We start from the raw sequence: 21,700 nt of genomic DNA, 5'->3' as shown, positions 1-21,700 counted from the left end.
TCAACTCAGTAGGTTCTAGTTTAATTCTTTGTGTGGCTATTCAGTCAATGTCACTGCTCACCTATCTCTGGCCCAATAAACGTCTTGGGGAGCTTAGCAAACTATATTCAGAAATAACAACATCTAAAGCCTGTTGTTCCTTCCATGCCAAACCTACCATGAGATGGCAATTTGACCACAGAAACTGAGATCAATTACTAAAGGTTTGCTTTCACTTCCTGTTTTGTATAGGACCTCAAATGCATTAAGGTGTTTTAAGTCCTGAGACCGTAACATGGTGAGTTTCGCTTTACAGGACTTTGCCCATAATGGAATGGTGCGCTCTACGTAAGTGGCTTGTGCAGCTGAGCCTGTCAAATGTATAGAGAGAATTCTGTACATATTGTATCTTTCTTGGCTATCAACTCTTAAATTAAGCACCTTAGTCGCTGGACAGCATCCACCTCTATGGACTCGTATAAAAGTGTCAACATTTGATCTAAAAAGTGAGAGAATTGCACTAGGTGACCTGAATATTTACCCCAGACATTGTTTTATAATAGTTTATTAGGTTTACAGAATTCAAATTCAAGACCCATGATGTTAGTTGATTCTAGTGCCAGCATTTGGCATTAGCAAGTCAAGTTAATTGACACTACACTAGGCAGCCTGCGGATTGTCGGTCCCTGTAGCAACAGTGGCTGGGACCGAAGAAGAATGCTATCCATCTAAATTACTGAATTCCTTTCCTATAGCCAGGCCTCCTGCAGGTCAATAATATCATACAGGGTAATGAAATTGACCATACGTTGTTATTCTATTTGTTGTCTCGATTTGCAATGTTCCAGTAAATCGCAGAGTGAGTATGAAATACTGTTTGGCATTTGCTGTAGAGCTGACACACATCTGAATTAGATACTCCTACTTCTAAGGGTCCTCAGTTCCCACCACTACTTATAATGGATAAATCCTCTCTGGTCAGAGATTGGTCAGAGGTCAACAGGTCTGCTCATATCAGTAGTTGGGGCTTCATCCTAGGGGAATCAATCATTTATATTCAAATTAAACAAAGGTTGGACAGACTTATACATTTTCAGACTCTGGATAGAGACTGCCATCTCTATGGCCTTCGGGCCTCTCCGAAGTACTAACATTGCTTATTGTCCCAAGTGTTCTCTTGGGCTCTGCCTGATTCAAACCTTAAGACAACTTAAAGCTCCCCATGTAGCTAGAAAAACCACCAAAGAGGCTGAGACAATTTGTGTCGAGTCAACCCCTTCCTCTAGCTAATTGGTTTTCTTGGTGGTTTATAAAAAATATCATTGAGGAACCATCTTAATAGAGCTCTGTTATGCCTCCAGCCTTCTCTGTAGTTGAACCTTCTCAGTAAGGGCATGAGAACATAAAGATGATAAAATAGAGTCTCCACTTACATTTTTAAGTGAGTCTCACACCCGCATTACTCAACAGGTCTTATCTGAATCTTGTAATTGATTTGCATGTATTGTTTCATTCAATGCAAGCTTTTATTATTGTCTACAATAAGTGGCAATCTGTCTTCCTTGTATGAGGCGCTGCTTAGGAAATGTGATAGACACTGTAAATCTGGTTACCAGTAATATTTTGGTTCATGGAATCTGAAGGTGTTGACTGGAAAGCTGCATTGATTGGTCATCAGCAGAGATATCACCCCAATATTCTAAGTCTGAGTCCCAATGTAACACAGCATCGTAGAAGGCATCAGGGCTAGACACTATAGACTTTAGGGCAAGTAACCCTTGACTAACAGAGTGCAGCAAAATTGGACAATTCTAAGAGTGTTAGTAAGTAAATTAATGAGCCTGCCACTGCCCACCTAAATGCCCTCAGGTCAAGAAGATAGAAGTTACAGATATCCTCTTATACCAGAGACCCCTCCAGAAACAATAAGACCAGGTTGGAAAAAAGTCATATTACACTAACTATGACTCTCATCAAAGTTTTCGAGCTACTTGTTCTTCCCAGTTAGGGTAATGTTAGCCAAGCTCACAGTATTCCAGTTTTCTGTAGTGGTTATTCAGTGAAGGCAACCTATATGTTTATCGCACTGACTGCCTTAGTCAGAAGTAATAACGGATTATTTTAGTTTTCTCTTGTTCGCCTGGTACTGTCACTTATCTATATTTTTGCGTTGCCTTTGATTGCTTTTCACATCATGTGACACTTTCGTATATAGACTTGGGTCCCTTGCTCACTTTGCCACTGGATTCATGCTAGCCTGGCTGATAAAGGCTGTTAGCCCAATACCGGTCCCAGGTTGCTTGTTTCCGGCCCAGAGAAGACATCGCTTGGTAGTTCGGGCTGGACTGTTCCCATGAGGCACAGGGTCAAGACTGATTTGCATATAGCTGTGTCTGAACTGAGGTGGCAAAGTGAGCTAAAGAACGATGATGGATTCAACCTAGATCTGTGACTGGGGGTGAGTGTCTGAAAAGTTTCAGCGCTCTGTCCATCATCTCCTTGTGTTTGCTTTGTTTGCCCTAAGTTGGGAGGGCATGCCCAGACGTGGGTCCCTTGCTCACTTTGCCACAGGATTCAAGCTAGCCTGTCTGATGAAGGCTGTTAGCCCAAAACTGGTCCCAGGATGCTTGTTTCCGGTCCCGAGAAGACATGGCTTGGCAGTTCGGGCTGGACTGTTCTCATGAGGCACAGGGTCAAGACTGATTTGCATATAGCTGTGTCTGAACTGGGGTGGCAAAGTGAGCTAAAGAACGATGATGCATTCAACCCAGATCTGTGACTGGGGATGAGTATCTGAAAAGTTTCAGCGCTTCGTCCATCATCTCCTTGTGTTTGTTGTGTACACTTTCATATACAGCCACCTCCTTGTATGGAGCCACCCCCACTGGTTAACAGCCTGTCCCATTAACTAGTCGGAAGGTGACTTGGGACTGGACTAGAGAAAACTGTAAGATTGCATTATTGAAGATCGGAATTCCTTTTTGTCCTCTAAGGAGTACAAAGAGGGGGCTGCTATTTACTTATGAATAATTTCTGTCTTCTTCAATTTAAAAGAGAGCCAAGTTAATTCTTTATTTCTGAGTGCCTTCTGTCCTCAGAGGACCTCAGTGGTGTTTTCAGAGGCAGGCCCATATTAGAGGTCTGAATGCCTTCTGATCTCACATGGCTATAGAGAGGCCAGAGATTTTTGATTTTGACCAATAGCAAGTTCACTTAAAAGCATTGAAGGGAAATGAGGATAGAGGTGAAGGACCGGGGCTGTATAAACGGGGAATGAGACACAAATCAGAAAGATTATTATTTTTCATCAGTTGAAATTGTGTTTTGTACTTGTACACCAGGTGACCATGAGGTGTTCAGCATAAAAATAGAAGAAAAAGCACATCTGAACTGTCATCAGGAAACTGAAAGAATAGGAATACATAATTATCCTGGCATGGGTAAGTATATGAGAAGTTATGAAAATCTGTTTAAAAGCACATATCCCTGACTGTTCTCCACCTTATTAGCAAAGCACGATTGCCCGCATAAGGACAAATATGCATCACCATCAATGGCATTTTATAACAAACCTCTGGATTTTAGTAAGACTCTGTGATATTAACTTCTTTAGGTCTCGCCTGAGACAGCGCTTTAGCGCTGCTCTGGCGAGACTTATAGTAAGCACTTTTGGAAGTGCAAACCAGTGCTTTCAGGCCGCCAACTACTGTGCATGTGTGCCGGGCGCGCGCACCATTTGGCAGCCTGAAAGCACTCGTCTTTCACTTTCGCCTGTCACACAGCCGATCACTTACATTTCGAGGGCGCTTTGATGTTTTCAGTGAGCCGCGCGGCCACTGAGGACATCAAAGCGCCCGTGAACACCATTTGCCACCCCCACCTCTTCAGCCAACTTACTCGCCATGTCTGCTCTGGATTCTTGTGCCTCTTTTTGTAACTCAGGAGCAGTAACATTGTCGTGGTGTCACTAGGGCTTCAAGTGGATGCTTTTTCAATATTATATACAAGCCACAGTTACTGCTAATTTATCTTATGCAACTAACAACGATTGACAAAGCCAATAGTCCTAACTTGTTGTAGGTATCATGTTACTTGTTGTGTGTAGCTGTAAACACGTAGCTACAGCCGCCCACCTAGTGCTTAATTTGTAACAAATAAGTGCTGGTGTTTTAATGAGGCAGAAGCTTTACACTTTATACTTTTTTTTTATTTTGCGTAACACAGAGGACATCAACTGAAATTTAATAGTGGCTTGGCTACAGCCACTTTCCCAGTGCTTAATTTGTAACAGAAGAGGTGCCGGGGCTCTGATTAGGTGGCAACTTTACACAGCATGTTGTTTTGTTTAGCCTGCCTAACACAGAGCACACAAACCGGAAAAATGGGGAGGGGATGTTCTTTAAAGGCCACTACTGCTAACTTACGAGTTTTGAAACCAGGTTTTAATGTCTGAATATGCTTAATAGCCTGTGATTGTGGACAAATTAGTTGCTATTTCTATAGACACAAACATAAATATGACCTAAAGTGGAGCTACGTTATTATTTTATTTGTGTGTAGCTGCAAACACGTAGCTACAGCCACCCTCCTAGTGCTTAATTTGTAACAAAGGAAGTGCCGGTGTTTTGATGAGGCAGCAGCTTTACACTGTATATGTCTTTATTTAGTTTGCGTAACACAGAGCATATAAACTAAAATTCAATAGTGTCTTGGCTACAGCCACTTTCCTAGTGCTTAATTTGTAACCAAAGAGGTGCCGGGGCTTTTATCATGTTGAAGCTTTACAGAGCATGTTTGAATGGTTAGCCTGCCTAACACAGAGCACAGAAACCCTACAAATGGGGAGGACATGTTGTTTAAAGGCCAAAACTGCTACATGCCACACACTGATGCACGCCACACACTGCTGCACGCCACACACTGTTGCATGCCGCTGCACACCACACACTGCTGCACGCCACACACTGCTGCACGCGTAACACTGCTACACGCCACACACTGCTTCACGACACACACTGCTTCACGACACACACTGCTTCACGACACACACTGCTTCATGACACACACTGCTTCACGACACACACTGCTTCACGACACACACTGCTGCACGCCACACACTGCTGCACGCCACACACTGCTGCACGCCACACACTGCTGCACGCCACACACTGCTGCATGCCACACACTGCTGCACGCCGCCACACACTGCTGCACGCCGCCACACACTGCTGCACGCCGCCACACACTGCTGCACGCCGCCACACACTGCTGCACGCCGCCACACACTGCTGCACGCCACACACTGCTGCACGCCACACACTGCTGCACGCCACACACTGCTGCACGCCACACACTGCTGCACGCCACACACTGCTGCACGCCACACACTGCTGCACGCCACACACTGCTGCACGCCACACACTGCTGCATGCCGCCACACACTGCTGCACGCCGCACACTGCTGCACGCCGCACACTGCTGCACGCCGCACACTGCTGCAACCGTGACACTGCTACATGCCACACACTGATGCACGCCACACACTGCTGCACGCCATACTTTTTTTTTATTGTGCGTAACACAGAGGACATAAACTGTAATTTAATAGTGGCTTGGCTACAGCCACTTTCCCAGTGCTTAATTTGTAACAGAGGAGGTGCCGGGGCTCTGATTAGGTGGCAACTTTACACAGCATGTTGTTTTGTTTAGCCTGCCTAACACAGAGCACACAAACCGGAAAAATGGGGAGGGGATGTTCTTTAAAGGCCACTACTGCTAACTTACGAGTTTTGAAACCAGGTTTTAATGTCTGAATATGCTTAATAGCCTGTGATTGTGGACAAATTAGTTGCTATTTCTATAGACACAAACATAAATATGACCTAAAGTGGAGCTACGTTATTATTTTATTTGTGTGTAGCTGCAAACACGTAGCTACAGCCACCCTCCTAGTGCTTAATTTGTAACAAAGGAAGTGCCGGTGTTTTGATGAGGCAGCAGCTTTACACTGTATATGTCTTTATTTAGTTTGCGTAACACAGAGCATATAAACTAAAATTCAATAGTGTCTTGGCTACAGCCACTTTCCTAGTGCTTAATTTGTAACCAAAGAGGTGCCGGGGCTTTTATCATGTTGAAGCTTTACAGAGCATGTTTGAATGGTTAGCCTGCCTAACACAGAGCACAGAAACCCTACAAATGGGGAGGACATGTTGTTTAAAGGCCAAAACTGCTACATGCCACACACTGATGCACGCCACACACTGCTGCACGCCACACACTGTTGCATGCCGCTGCACACCACACACTGCTGCACGCCACACACTGCTGCACGCGTAACACTGCTACACGCCACACACTGCTTCACGACACACACTGCTTCACGACACACACTGCTTCACGACACACACTGCTTCACGACACACACTGCTTCACGACACACACTGCTGCACGCCACACACTGCTGCACGCCACACACTGCTGCACGCCACACACTGCTGCACGCCACACACTGCTGCACGCCACACACTGCTGCACGCCGCCACACACTGCTGCACGCCGCACACTGCTGCAACCGTGACACTGCTGCACGCCACACACTGCTGCACGCCACACACTGCTGCACGCCACACACTGCTGCACACCGCACACTGCTGCAACCGTGACACTGCTACATGCCACACACTGATGCACGCCACACACTGCTGCACGCCATACTTTTTTTTTATTGTGCGTAACACAGAGGACATCAACTGTAATTTAATAGTGGCTTGGCTACAGCCACTTTCCCAGTGCTTAATTTGTAACAGAGGAGGTGCCGGGGCTCTGATTAGGTGGCAACTTTACACAGCATGTTGTTTTGTTTAGCCTGCCTTACACAGAGCACACAAACCGGAAAAATGGGGAGGGGATGTTCTTTAAAGTCCACTACTGCTAACCTACGAGTTTTGAAACCAGGTTTTAATGTCTGAATATGCTTAATAGCCTGTGATTGTGGACAAATTAGTTGATATTTCTATAGACACAAACCTAAATATGACCTAAAGTGGAGCTACGTTATTATTTTTATTTGTGTGTAGCTGCAAACACGTAGCTACAGCCACCCTCCTAGTGCTTAATTTGTAACAAAGGAAGTGCCGGTGTTTTGATGAGGCAGCAGCTTTACACTGTATATGTCTTTATTTAGTTTGCGTAACACAGAGCATATAAACTAAAATTCAATAGTGTCTTGGCTACAGCCACTTTCCTAGTGCTTAATTTGTAACCAAAGAGGTGCCGGGGCTTTTATCATGTTGAAGCTTTACAGAGCAGGTTTGAATGGTTAGCCTGCCTAACACAGAGCACAGAAACCCTACAAATGGGGAGGACATGTTGTTTAAAGGCCAAAACTGCTACATGCCACACACTGATGCACGCCACACACTGCTGCATGCCGCTGCACACCACACACTGCTGCACGCCACACACTGCTGCACGCGTAACACTGCTACACGCCACACACTGCTGCACGCCACACACTGCTGCACGCCACACACTGCTGCACGCCACACACTGCTGCACGCCACACACTGCTGCACGCCACACACTGCTGCACGCCACACACTGCTGCACGCCACACACTGCTGCACGCCACACACTGCTGCATGCCGCCACACACTGCTGCATGCCGCCACACACTGCTGTATGCCGCCACACACTGCTGCATGCCGCCACACACTGCTGCATGCCGCCACACACTGCTGCATGCCGCCACACACTGCTGCATGCCGCCACACACTGCTGCATGCCGCCACACACTGCTGCATGCCGCCACACACTGCTGCACGCCACACACTGCTGCACGCCGCACACTGCTGCACGCCGCACACTGCTGCACGCCGCACACTGCTGCAACCGTGACACTGCTACATGCCACACACTGATGCACGCCACACACTGCTGCATGCCACACACTGCTGCACGCCACACACTGCTGCATGCCGCTGCACGCCACACACTGCTGCACGCCACACACTGCTGCACGCCACACACTTCTGCACGCCACACACTTCTGCACGCCACACACGCCACACACTTCTGCACGCCACACACTTCTGCACGCCACACACTGCTGCATGCCGCTGCACGCCACACACTGCTGCACGCCACACACTGCTGCACGCCGCACACTGCTGCATGCCGCACAATGCTGCACACCGCACACTGCTACACGAAACACTGCTGCAGGCCACACACTGCAGCACGCCACACACTGCTGCACGCCACACACTGCTGCATGCCGCTGCACGTCTCACACTGCTGCACGCCGCACACTGCTGCACGCCGCACACTGCTGCACGCCGCACACTGCTGCACGCCGCACACTGCAGCACGCCGCACACTGCTGCACGCCACACACTGCAGCACGCCACACACTGCAGCACGCCACACACTGCTGCAAGCCACACACTGCTGCATGACGCTGCACGCCACACACTGCTGCCCGCCGCACACTGCTGCCCGCCGCACACTGCTGCACGCCGCACACTGCCCACATCTGCTGCATGCCGCACAATGCTGCACGCCGCACACTGCTGCACTCCCCACACTGCTTTTATGCGAGTTTATGCTACTGACATTGTAAATGACAATGCCTTTTGTTTGTTTTAAGACCAAAACATAAATAAAAGGAATTGTAATTTTACAATGCCAATAGCTCAAACTCTTATAATTGCGAGACCTATTGCATTGCAAATGCTTGTTTTAAGATTGTAGCTAAGCCTTGCAGAATGAATGGTTATAGCTTCATTAGTCCCAGAATAATGAGATCATGACTTTAAAACGTATTATTTCTAAATAAAGACAACTGAGGTTTCAGCACCTTGTTTAGATTCACCCACATGGTTCCGTTCTAGAGAAGTGGCCATAGAATTGCTTCTGTGCCCGGGACCCCCTTCTCTAGTACTACCCGGGGGGCCATAAGAACATCCATCTAGTCTTACTTGAACAGTTCATCTAAAGCAGCTTCTCATACATTTTTAAGCTTTAGAAATATATTGGGCATATTTGTGACCAGAGGTTTATAGGTGGGTGATACCTGCTTACACTCGCTAGTGCATCCGTTGTGGGTTTTGCTTCCAATGGGTTGACGTCAGGCATGTTTTCTAATTCATTCAGGTAGGTAGTCAGACATGTCACATCTGCAAGTACCTGTAGAATTGAGTATCCAGGATTTAGAGACAACACATTGGAAATTCTGCGCCACTAAAATAGACAATTTTTAGCACGAACTTGTGTTTTGGTACAATTTTGTGTTGTTTTAGTTTACTGACTGACACTTCTCGGTTTATCATAGTTTAAAGTTCCACAGCCACACCATCTGGTACCATTAACCTATCCACACCATCCTCTGCCAACACCACCACCCTCTCATTATCTCCCCCCTCTATGAGGACTCCCAACTGCCACCACTCTCCTCTGATAATGCCTTCCTCTTACATCACCCTTCTCCTTTCTCTGCCATCACCTCACTCCTGTTACCATCCTATTTTGTCCTCACCCCCTCTGTCATCACCCTCACCCTCCTCTGTTATCACCCTAGCCTTCCATTGACATGCTCTTTGATCACGCACCCCCTCCTTCCCTTTACCTGCCGTCACCCTTCTGTGCCTTTATCTTACCATCCCATCACACTACTCACCCATAGCACTTCAATCATTCGCCTTCTCTTTCATCTGACTCACCCCGTTACCACCCTCCTGTCATTCTCATCTGCCAGCCTCCTCACTCTCACATCACCACATGTCTGCCACTCCCCCACCCTCATCTTCCATCAACCCCAACGGCCACCATCCTATCCTCTGCCACCACCCCAATGCGACTGACCTATCCTCCTCATCTTTGCCTGTCATAGACCTCTTCCATCACACACACTGCCATCACCTTCCTTCTCCGTTGTCTTCACCCTCTACTTTCTTCACCACATCAACCATTACCCTAACATCGTCTGCTAACACCCTTCATGTAAGCGGCTCCCCAGGTAGGTTTCTGACGGCTCTGGTGGAAATGCTTTGAATCTGCTCCAAAGGAAGCAGGGCGGGCAGGGGCTGTACTGTTTTAACAGTCCCTTCCACCCGCCTTCATTTGGACTAGATCCACATGCTGCTGTGGCCTTGATGCCACATGCCAGTAATCCTGGTGGAGGGAAACAGGAAGCAGAACAGGGCATGGAGTTGCTGCTGTGGGCATTCATGCCACTGGGTCCCAGCGGCTGTGGAGCTAAGCGTGCCTGCAGGTGGACTGCGTTCAGGATGCTAGTGGGGCTAGGAGTTGCTACCCCTGGGAAACATACTGCTGGGCACTCTGTAGGGAGGCAACAATAACAAAGTGTATCATACGGCAGTGCCTTGAACATCATGGGGCCAAGTACACCAGCAGGGGACAGATGACTGGAGAGGGGGGCCGGATGGCAGAGGAGCAACTGACTGTTGTCGGGTAGCAAAGATGCCTCCGAAGATGGCATGCTGAGGGGGCGGGGAAGCAACACACTGTGACGACACACAGGAGAGACTAATTGACAGGTGATCAGTAAAAGTTGCCCACGTTCTAGGTAATATTCTATTTCTGAAACTCTGTCGGTATCCTATCCTACACGATGGTGTTATTAATTTGTTTATTAATTTGGTGTTAACTACCATCTGTGAAAAATGTTGAACGGTTTATCCTTAACCTGACTCTATTTTATGCAATCTCCACACCCAAATGAACCAGTTCCCCACAGAGAAAAATATAACTTTTCCCCACAGTTGACTTTTGCAATTCAATACACGCTCTGTCTCTCCAATTCCCCCCTCCCCAATTACATGCTGAGACCATTTCTCAACGCAGGCGGTCGCGGATGGTTTCAACCGCTCGCATTGAGAAACTGTCCGTTCGCGTGGAGGAAGCTGCCGCTCGAGTAGATAATCTGCTTGAGCGGCAGAAAGAAGCAGTGCCCTCTTTCACATGGTGCCGAACATACTCTGCCGATTGCAGAACTTTGCACGGCAGAGTTTAATGTTCCGCGAACTCGGCCTCGGCCTAGTAGAGTGGCATACAGTGGAGTAGCGTAGAGTGAACTGGGGCAGAGTGTGTTGCAGAGTATAGTGGCATAGAGTGGAGCACCATAGAATTCCGCAGCGTACAATGCAGCATCGTAGAATAGTAGTGCAGAGTAGAGTGCATTGGCGTAGAGTATATTGGCATAGACTGCAGTGGTAGAGTGTAGTGTTGCAGAGTGGTGTAGAGTGGAGTGACCTAGACTGGAGTGGTATAGAGTGGAGTGTGCAGAGTAGAGTGGAGTGGTGCTGAGTAGAATGGTATAGAGTGCACTGGCATAGAGTAGAGTGGTACAGAGTAGAGAGGAGTAGAATGAAGTGGCGTAGAATGTAGTAGAGTGCAGTGGCACAGAGTGCAGTGGTGTGGTGTAAAGTGGAGTGGTACAGAGTAGAGTACAGCGGCGTAGAGTGGGGTATGCATGGTGTGGTAGCACACTGCCATTACACACAACACATTTTCTATTGAAATGATCATTACACTTTCACAGACATACAGTTTTACTAATAAAACTGGACAGCACACTTATGATAATGTGTGGAAATGGTATAACCTAGTGCATTGATTTGTTTTGATCATATTAAAGTATGTTTCCAACACACTGCCGAATTTGCCCCAAGAAGGCTAATACCACGGTTTATTTGTGAAGCAGAAAAACTGAGTTGTATCCCACACTTGGATATGTATTAAAAAAAAAAAAAACAGATTTTTGGGCAGTAGTATATGAGATGGGTCAGGTCCCCTTTTCCATTGTTACAGTTCCAGCACTGGTCACTGAGGTTCAGTCCCAAGGACGCCAAACGCGATGGGGTCCAGTAGATTTTGTGTAGTGTCCAAAACTTTGTCTGTGCTAGAACCGGGGATATTGTGCCTTGCGTGGGGGATGACCATAGCGCCTGGATCTCATTTTTCTTAAGTGAGTCCCCAAGCTGGGACTCCCAGTATCTGCGTGTTTTTTCATTGATTTTGGTTGGGCTGGACCTTAGGAGTCTGTAGAGATGTGATACATGGTGACCTAATTTATTAAGGTTAGACATGTATTGAAAGATTGATGGCTTGGTAGTGGAAAGTTTCGCTTTGGTCAGTGCTGTTTTGATTTTTAGAAAAGTATATAATACTATGTCTGGTAAGTTATATTTGTTTTTTAACATGTTGAAAGTGATGGGATTCCCTCCCTCTTCAAGTTGTATAGAGTGGGAGATCCCTGTTTTCCCCCATGAGTTGGATGAGAGCGGCTTGCCCCTGTATTTTATTCTAGCGTTTGCCCACAGAGATTTCCATCTCGAGTTTTTTATTATGTGTTCCATTTTTTGGTCCACCTTCAGTAGAGCGTTCCTGGTGTTTTTGAGTATTGGGTTTGTTGTTAATGACTGTCTGTTGGTAGTTAGTAGGGCTAAGGGCGCGAGGTTATTTAGTATGGCTCTCTCCAGTTTCAATAAACATAGTGATCCACCCACAGGTAAGATTGTATGTCAGAATCTCCCAGAGAGAAGTATATATCCCACATTGGTGGAGAATACACATTAGTTGTTAAAATACCCCTCACACACCAAAAGGGCCCTTGGTGTCATGCTTCATCATAGGGGTCTTCCCGTCCCTCTACGGGACGGGGCGTGCTACAACCGACGTTTGCGTGGGAGCACTGTTGTTTTTGAGACAGCTATGTGTAATGTGGGGGTGTGAGAGGAAGGGTCTGGAGTGAATGGAAGTGTGAGATAAAAAATACCTGGCTCGTTGGTTTAGAAAATTTTAATATACCGTTGAGCTGGTATTAGTAAAAAGTGGAGGGGAGGAGGTGTAAATGCCTCAATGAGCTGTGCCTCCTATGTCTACCGACATGTTTCGAAGCTCCCCAGGCTTCTTCTTCAGGACCGTAAGGATCCCTTCCTAAAACTCACTGTGTCGTGTAATAACGTGATGAAATAAAATAGAAAAAGAGAAATGTGTGTATCAAGAAGAAATGACTTTCTAGGAATATATATAATGCCTCAATAGGTCAATGTAGTCGATAAACTAGCTGTAGATAAACTGAAAGACCTCATGAGCCTGTTGAACGGGTGGTAGGAGTGCCTAAAAGGCTATGACTCCGGGGAACATTGTCCTGCCACGATAACCAGCCCGCTCAGCTCCGTCAGCCATACTGGAGTGTACTCTTGGTCGGGCAGGATCCAGTAGCTTCCCTGTTTTGCTAAGAAGGCTGTTTGGAAGGTTTTAAAGTCCGCTAGGTTTAAACCCTCTAGAGTTTTCCCCAGTCTTAGTTTTTTAAGGCTCATCCATGCTTTTTTGTCTCACCAGATGAAGTTATTCAGCAGCTTGTCTATTTTGCGATGGAAATCGTCTGTGAGTACTAGAGGGAGTATGTTTGCCAGGTAGTTGACCATAGGGGTGACCATCATCTTTATTGTTTCTATCCTGCCCCACCAAGTAATGAATTTGGGAGACCAGCCCTCCAGCAGCACCTTTATCTTGTCCAACATTAGTTTCTCATTTTGTTCTAGTGTGCTTTTGAGGTCATTCCCGAAGTATATACCCAAGTATTTTATGAAATTGGTTTGCCAGGCAAGGCCTGAGTCCCCCAGTATGTCTTTTGTGGTGTGTATGTCGAGTGGTTTGCATTCTGACTTGTTTTTATTGTTTTTGCATTCTGACTTGTTTTATGAGCAAGGTTTTCTGGGAAAAGATCTTTGCCTTTTTAAACAATATGCTAGGTTGCACCCTTAAAACTGAGTTCGCCACCCTAGTAACTGCTTTTATTAGGACAGATGCAGACACCCAACAAGGCAGAGACCTACTCGACCTCCTTCTAACAGCAGGAATAGAAATGGTACTCAATAACTGGAAAGACACCTCTAAGGCAAAGTTTAAAGGTTGGCTCAACTGGGTGACATACCTTAGATGAGCGGATTCACTGGCCCTACGAGACTCGCCATGGAGACAGCCAGACAGGAAAATGTGGGCAACACTGGACAAATACCTAGACCCGTATGAGCCGCCCTGAATAGGACCAGTAGAGCTAGTCAGATAGCAACTCACAATAGACAATAGCGAAAATGCTAGCTCTCATCCTGTGCCGTCCTCCCTCTCTCTTGCTCTGGCCTCATGTCCCTGCCACCCCCTGTGCTTTCTATTGAACCGTAAGAGTGCAATGGGTGGAAGATAGCCAAAACAGTCTAATTGTAACCAGGCTAATTGTAACCTAACCTGTACTACCAAAGCGGGCGACCCTGTTACAACATGCGATGCAGAGTGCATCCAAGTGTTATTTGTTTTATGTATGTGTTACGTTATATGTTTATATGTCATGGGTTTTTTGGGGAGAAAAAAACCAAAATCTTAATAAAAATCTACTGAAATAAAAAAAAAAGATTTGCCTTTGTAGTATTATAAGTTGAGTTGTCCACATTGGGATTTAAATCTGTGACCTGCAAGCCTCTCAGCGGGCACTTAGACTGTTAATCTACTGTGTCAACGAACAATCCATTGATTTACTTTACTAACTATTTTACTTCAATATTATCTAGTTGTGTGGATACCAGTGATGGGCATGTTTGAGGCACTTGTGAGGAATTGCGGGACAACTAATGACAACAGCTTTTCTAAATACGACCAAATCTGTCATGCTTCTTCACCTAACGCGACAACCATATAGACTAGTTCCAAGATGAGGATATAGTTCAGATGTTGCAGGAAGACTTAAAGAATGGTAGGATTCCTGCGGATGTATGTCGTTACAACGCACACTTTTACAACGCATGCACTTACAACGCATTTTTTACAACGCAAAATCCATTACAACGCATGACATTACAACGCATGACACTACAACGCATTTTTAAAAACTACCTTTACAACGCATTTCCATTACAACGCATACTACCTTTACAACGCATACCATTACAACGCATAATATTAAATTGCATTTAAGGTAAGTATTAGATAGTATAGGGGTAAAAATTACTTTTCTAACTCCAGGGGGTGCAACAGTAGGGTAAGTGTTGGATAGTATAGGGGTAAAAATTACTATTCTAACTCCAGGGGGTGCAACAGTAGGGTAAGTGTTGGATAGTATAGGGGTAAAAATTACTATTCTAACTCCAGGGGGTGCAACAGTAGGGTAAGTGTTGGATAGTATAGGGGTAAAAATTACTATTCTAACTCCAGGGGGTGCAACAGTAGGGTAAGTGTTGGATAGTATAGGGGTAAAAATTACTATTCTAACTCCAGGGGGTGCAACAGTAGGGTAAGTGTTGGATAGTATAGGGGTAAAAATTACTATTCTAACTCCAAGGGGTGCAACAGTAGGGTAAGTGTTGGATAGTATAGGGGTAAACATTACTATTCTAACTCCAGGGGGTGCAACAGTAGAGTAAGTGTTGGATAGTATAGGGGTAAAAATTACTATTCTAACTCCAGGGGGTGCAACAGTAGGGTAAGTGTTGGATAGTATAGGGGTAAAAATTACTATTCTAACTCCAGGGGGTGCAACAGTAGGGTAAGTGTTGGATAGTATAGGGGTAAAAATTACTATTCTAACTCCAGGGGTTGCAACAGTAGGGTAAGTGTTGGATAGCATAGGGGTAAAAATTACTATTCTAACTCCAGGGGGTGCAACAGTAGGGTAAGTGTTGGATAGTGTAGGGGTTTTAATATAATATTATGCGTTGTAATGGTATGCGTTGTAATGGTAGTATGCGTTGTAATGGAATGCGTTGTAAAGGTAGTTTTTAAAAATGCGTTGTAGTGTCATGCGTTGTAATGGATTCTGCGTTGTAAAAAATGCGTTGTAAGTGTAGTGCGTTGTAAAAGTTGCGTTGTAAAGGTTGTTCCCCGATTCCTGCTCTTTTCAAAGTATTGCTGACATTTGGAAAGTGAACATGCATAGCATAGCGTATTAATTATGAAGTAGGGCAATGCGAACAACACAGAAGTACATAAACTGTTGTTCAAGGATGAGGCTGGTGCAGCTCCTATATAGACAAAATACGGAAAATAACTGTTCAAACATAACTATTTTATTTTGAAAACACCTATGCCCTGTGCCTTGAACACAGCAGCTCGTGATTTTATGGAAATAACTTATAGCTGGGACAGACGTTTTAGCTGGCATGGAGCAAAAGAGAGAGACACCAATATACGTAATTTATTTCAAGCATCATCTGGTTCATAAAGTGTAGAGTTACCGAGTTGACGACACTAGCGTGAAAAGACCTTGGCTGAAGCTTGGGAAAGAGACCGACATTGGAGAATAGGATGCTTACGGTTTGACTGAAATAGAAATCGCTGTCAAAAACAGTCATTCCTCACATCTGACTTTTTTTCTGACAAATCTGACTTTTCTAATAAAAACAATTGCAGTTCGCAAACATAAAAAGAGATAAGAGTAATTATATGCAGCTAGCACATTACACTGATTAATTTCATAAATAATATAATTTGAAAACGTCCCATCTCAAGGGACTGAATGTTTTACTGCTGAACACGACAATCTCTTATATCAACGTGTGCAGTTCATTTATTTTTAATGTTCTTCAGGTTTAAAATAGTGTTAACAGCATTGCTACATTCTGTTCTTGAGGAAAATCGTATGAAGGATATGCGAGTAACTTCCAATTTCAGTTTTACTGCACTTCCTTTGGGATTGAGACATTATGCCCGATGGCCATTTTATTATTAGCTGGTTTATTGTAGCACTTAAAATAATCATCATACATTGATTTTATGTTCGGAAAGCAGTCGCTGGAAACTAGTATTGCTCTTGTTCAGAATGGCCATGAGGTTAGTGGCTCTGCGAGCTGGAAAGCAACTAGCTTCTCTGGCCAGTTAGTATTTGATCTAGTTCAGTGTTAACTGTTTGCGTCTAGATGCATAGACCTCGTGCCAAGAATGCAAGGCATGAAACAATACTTTTAGAAGAACCTTAGACTCATGGACAAGTGATACAGAGGTAGCAGAAGGCAGGGGGAGTGGGAGAGGAAAATAAATAGTACCTCAGTCACATCAGGAGCAGCGGAAGGGCACAGATTACCTTTAATCAATCTGTCATTGGTCCCTACTCCACCAAAATAACTGGAAAAAACGCTTTGCATACACTGGCCAATTACAGAGCTGGTAAGGAAAAGTGACTTGACCAGTACAAATGGTAAGCAATGGGTGGGCTCCAAGCCCATTACTGTAAACAAGAGTGTCTAGCAAGCGAGTCGCATGCACTAGTGCTTGCACTCGCAGGTTCGACCCTAAAAAGTCTCCTTAGAAATAAAAAACACTGATCCGAGATTTTCTCTTTTTATCGGCATCAGCCTTGGAGGATATTTGATTGACACTCCTTTTGTAGATCAGCAAGGGCGATTATGCGGTTCTGATGCGCTACATTCTCTAATTTAGGCGATCCCTATGCTATCTCAACAAGCGAAGCCATTTAGGAGTGTGACTTGCATCTGAAAGAGACAATTAGTTATAGATTCCTTACCTTAGAATTACCCCCAGGTGTCAGACTGGATCCGTAAAGTTTTTCGTCAGCAGTACCTCTGTGCGTCGAAAGGTGGCGTCAGTCGGCTCCGCCTCCGTCGTAGGCGTCATGGTCACCGGGATGACGTCACGGTGGCTACTTAGACGCCGCCCTCGCGCGCTGATGTCAGTTCTTTCTTTTTCCACACAAGCCAGTGCAGATCCGGAGAGAGTGGTACCTCCAGTCACTTTTTGACTGAACTTTTTGAGCGACTGTTGTCAACGTCTTTTTGAGTCCAACCGACTCCTGGTGCACGTAGGGATGCCCGGCTTCAAGGCTTGCGGTTCCTGTACCCGACTGATGTCGGTGACGGATCAGCACAGCGTGTGCCTCTTTTGCCTGGAGTGCGACCACGACCCCGCTCGAGGTCCTGGTCGCGAGGGAGGTCGAGGGACCGGTCGCGGAGCCATCATCACTCGTCACCCAAGTCTTCGCACTCGGGGTCAGGTATGTTGAAGCACAAGAAGAAGTCGAAGAAGCATCATCGCTCTTCGACTTCTCCCCATCGGTTGGCAGACCCGAAAAAGGATGCGGGCGGTGCCCCTCCCGCGGCTCTGGGTGGTGAGCCTGAAGGGTCGATTTAGAGTTTTCCTCCCTTTCCGGGATCCGGAGCGACCTCTGCCCAGCTTTGTCAGTTTTACGAGGCAATGCATGCCAACTTTGGACAGCCCGACTCGTCCGCTGGCGTGCCTTCGGACACCGCGGACTTGGTAGGGGGTCCTAGGCCTTCCCTGCCGGCAGCTCTGTCCCCGGCTCTGCAGGGCCCCCAAGGATCCAGGTCTGGATCCGGATTGGCGCCGGTTGACCTCATTACACCTCCACCAGCGCTGTTTCCTTCAGCACCGCACCCGATGCCGGTTGTGCCCCCAGCCGGCGTCAACCACGGCCTCCATCCTGTTGTGGACACGGAGCTGGACCGGCGTTGCCCGACGCGGAGTGGTGTCTTTGTACCCCCCCTGTTCACTCCTGGGGTCCCTTTCAGGCCAGATTGGCACCCAGAGGACGCGGAGGAGGACTGGGAGGGGGTCAGGAGACCAATTGGGTTATGATCCGGACTGGAGAGAGGACATGGGGATATCAGTGGTCTCGATACCTCCCCAGACCTTGGCATGTTGCCTCCTCCTACCATGGCTACGGAGGAGGGAGCTTCCTATGCTGTGGTGTTGCGTAGAGCCGCCGAGGCTCTCTAACTCGAGCTCCCTACAGTGGCAGTCAGGACTAACCTCCTGACAGAGGTGCCTCCACTGCAAGCGAGCTCTTGGGAGCCCCTGCTGCTGTTTAATGAAGCCCTAACCGACATCCTTTTGGGTATCTTGTCCAGGCCCAACATGGGGACTCCTGTGAATAGGATGATTGCCCGACGCCACCGCTCGGCCCCGGGCGACCCCACTTTCCTCTCCCAACACCCCACCCCTGAGAGCTTGGTGGTCCAAGCCTCTACTTCCAAGAGCGCGTTCCCTAACGCACCCCCAGATAGGGAATCCAAGAAGCTGGATCATCTTAGGAAGAATATTTTTACTTCCGCCAGCTTGGGAATGAGGTCGGTAAACACTGCATGTCTGTTGGGCAGTTATTCCCACTCTGTGTGGGACACTGTTGCGCAAGTGCTTCTTCAATGTCCGAAGGAGGCCCGGACCGTATTCTCCCAGGCTGTTGCCGCAGGGAGAGACGCAGCTAAGTTTACCATCCTCTGTGGGCTGGATACCGCCGATTCTCTTGGCAGGACAATTTCCACATCGGTAGCCCTTCGACGCTACGCTTGGATGAGATCGACTGGCTTTTCTGGGCATGTCCAGAGCACCCTTATGGACATGCCCTTTGATGGCCGTCGCCTTTTTGATGACAAAGCAGACAACGCTCTAGAGTGTTTCAAGGACTCGCGGGCTACGAGCAAGTCCTTGGGCCTCTCCACACGCCCTGCGCTTTCTGCTTTTTGCCCCTTTTGTGGCTACGGAAGGGGTGCCCTGCTACTTTCTGTCCAGAGCCACAGGCCAATGCAAGCTGCACAAACTTCGCTTGGCTGGGGACGTAGGAACCACCGCTATGGTTCTGGGGGCCAGCAAGGAGGCCAGTCCACCAACCCTCCCTCAGCTTCAGCCTCCAAGCCTTCCTAGTCCGACTTTTCAGGCCCACCAATAGCCAGTGGGCAGCAGGATCCGCCATCACCTCCCCCACTGGCACACCATCACGTTGGACAGGTGGGTTTTGCAGATAGTCTGAAGGGGCTACTCCCTCCCCTTCAAAGCTACACCCCTAGCCATGCCACCTCAGTATCATCGCATGTCGGAGGATCATCTGGGCCTTCTTCAACAGGAAGTTAGGGCTCTCTTGGCCAAGGGAACCATTGAGCGCGTTCCTGCCCCAGAAGTAGTCGTGGTTGTTATTCCCACTACTTTCTGGTACACAAGAAGGACAAGGGCCTGCGTCCTATCTTGGACCTCAGGAACGTCAACTGCTTCCTCCGGAAGGAGAAGTTCAAAATGTTGACGCTAGCTCAGGTCTTGTCTGCCCTCGACCCTGAAGACTGGATGGTAGCGTTGGACTTGCAGGACGCCTATTTCCACATCCCCATCCTGCCGGCCCGTCGGCGCTACTTACAGTTCACGGTAGGCAGCAAGCATTTTCAGTTTACCGGGCTCCCCTTCGGCCCTACCAGCGCCCCTCGGGTATTCACGAAAGTGATGGCGGTGGTTGCAGCTCATCTGCGCAGATCAGGGGTTCCAGTCTTCCCCTATCTCGACGACTGGTTGTTGAAGGCGGGCTCGCCCCAGACAGTCGTCTCCCACCTCTAGACTACGTCCGACCTGCATTCGCTGGGGTTCTCCATCAACCTGTCGAAGTCACACCTGATTCCCTCTCAGAAGCTCCTCTTTATCGGAGCAGTTCTGGACACAACGCAGTTTTGGGTCTATCCACCCAAGCAGCAAGTCCGGGATATTTGGGCTATGGGGTTTCAGTCAGGATGACCCTCCTGCTATTGGGCCTGATGGCCTCCTGCATCCTGCTGGTGGATCATGCCAGGTGGCATATGCGGGCTCTGCAGTGGGACCTGAAGTTCCAGTGGGCGCAACATCAGGGGAATCTGTCCGAGTGCGTCCAGATCTCAGAGGGCACTGCACACCAATTGCAGTGGTGGCTCACGAACCAGCATTAGGTCAATAGCAGATCCCTCTCCCTTCCTCAACCAGAGTTCACAGTGGTGACAGATGCATCACTGCTGGGATGGGGCGGCCACATGGGGGAGGCAGAGATCGGAGGCCTCTGGTCTCTAGCGGAGTCCGGGCTCCACATCAACCTCTTCTGGAGCTATGGGCGATCCGTCTTCCACTAAAAGCATTCCTTCCCTCTGTCCGGGGAAGAGTAGTGAAGGTGTTCACGGACAACACCACCGCCATGTGGTACTGCAACAAACAAGGCGGGGTGTGGTCGTGGACCCTATGGCAAGAGCCCCTCCGCCTCTGGACATGACTGCAACATCAGGGCATGTCCATGGTGGTTCAACAACTGGAAGGTTCTCTGAACGCCAGGGCTGACGAACTCAGCCGCAGGTGCATGATGGATCACGAATAGTGTCTGCACTCGGATGTGGCGCAAGGTCTCTTTCGTCAATGGGGAGAGCCTTGGTTAGATTTATTCGCCACCAAAGAGAACGAGCAGTGTCAGCAATTCTGCGCGTTGGAATTTCCAAGGCGGCACTAGCTAGGCAACGCTTTTCGTTGCGAGTGGAGTTGCAGTCTGTTGTACGCCTTTCTGCCTATATCACTTCTGCCCAGAGTGCTGAAGAAGATCAAGCGCGACCAGGCCCAAGTCATCCTTGTCGCTCCAGATTGGGCACGAAGAGTCTGGTATCCCGAGCTACTGCATCTAGCCCTCGATCCTCCGGTCCGTCTGCCTCTTCTGGAGGATCTTCTGTTGCAGCAGCAGGGGACGGTCCTCGACTCGATCCTGTCCAGCCTCCACCTCCTTGCATGAAGATTGAGCGGCGGCAGTTGACGTCACTCGACCTGCCTCCCGAAGTCTGTGATGTTATCTTGGCAGCCAGGTGTCCCTCCACTAAGACGGTATACGCCTGCTGATGGAACACATTTGTGGCATGGTGCACAGCATAGACTGTGGATCCCCTTTCTTCCCCTCTTTCTGAGG

At 47.7% G+C, this 21,700-nt stretch overlaps 1 protein-coding gene across 2 annotated transcripts in view; it reads left to right on the top strand.

The window, feature by feature from the left end:
• Positions 1-21,700, top strand: part of LOC146833569 (uncharacterized) — a 139,936-nt gene that overhangs the window by 16,308 nt on the left and 101,928 nt on the right. For both annotated transcript variants that reach the window (XM_085601423.1, XM_085601424.1), the window contains exon 4: positions 3,321-3,419. In XM_085601423.1, the coding sequence (XP_085457549.1) occupies positions 3,321-3,419 (99 nt within the window). The remainder of the gene's footprint in view (positions 1-3,320; positions 3,420-21,700) is intronic.

This window comes from Triturus cristatus, chromosome 4_2 (assembly GCF_964204655.1).
Source record: "Triturus cristatus chromosome 4_2, aTriCri1.1, whole genome shotgun sequence".
NCBI lineage: Eukaryota > Metazoa > Chordata > Amphibia > Caudata > Salamandridae > Triturus > Triturus cristatus.
This window is presented reverse-complemented; position numbering and strand designations above follow the sequence as displayed.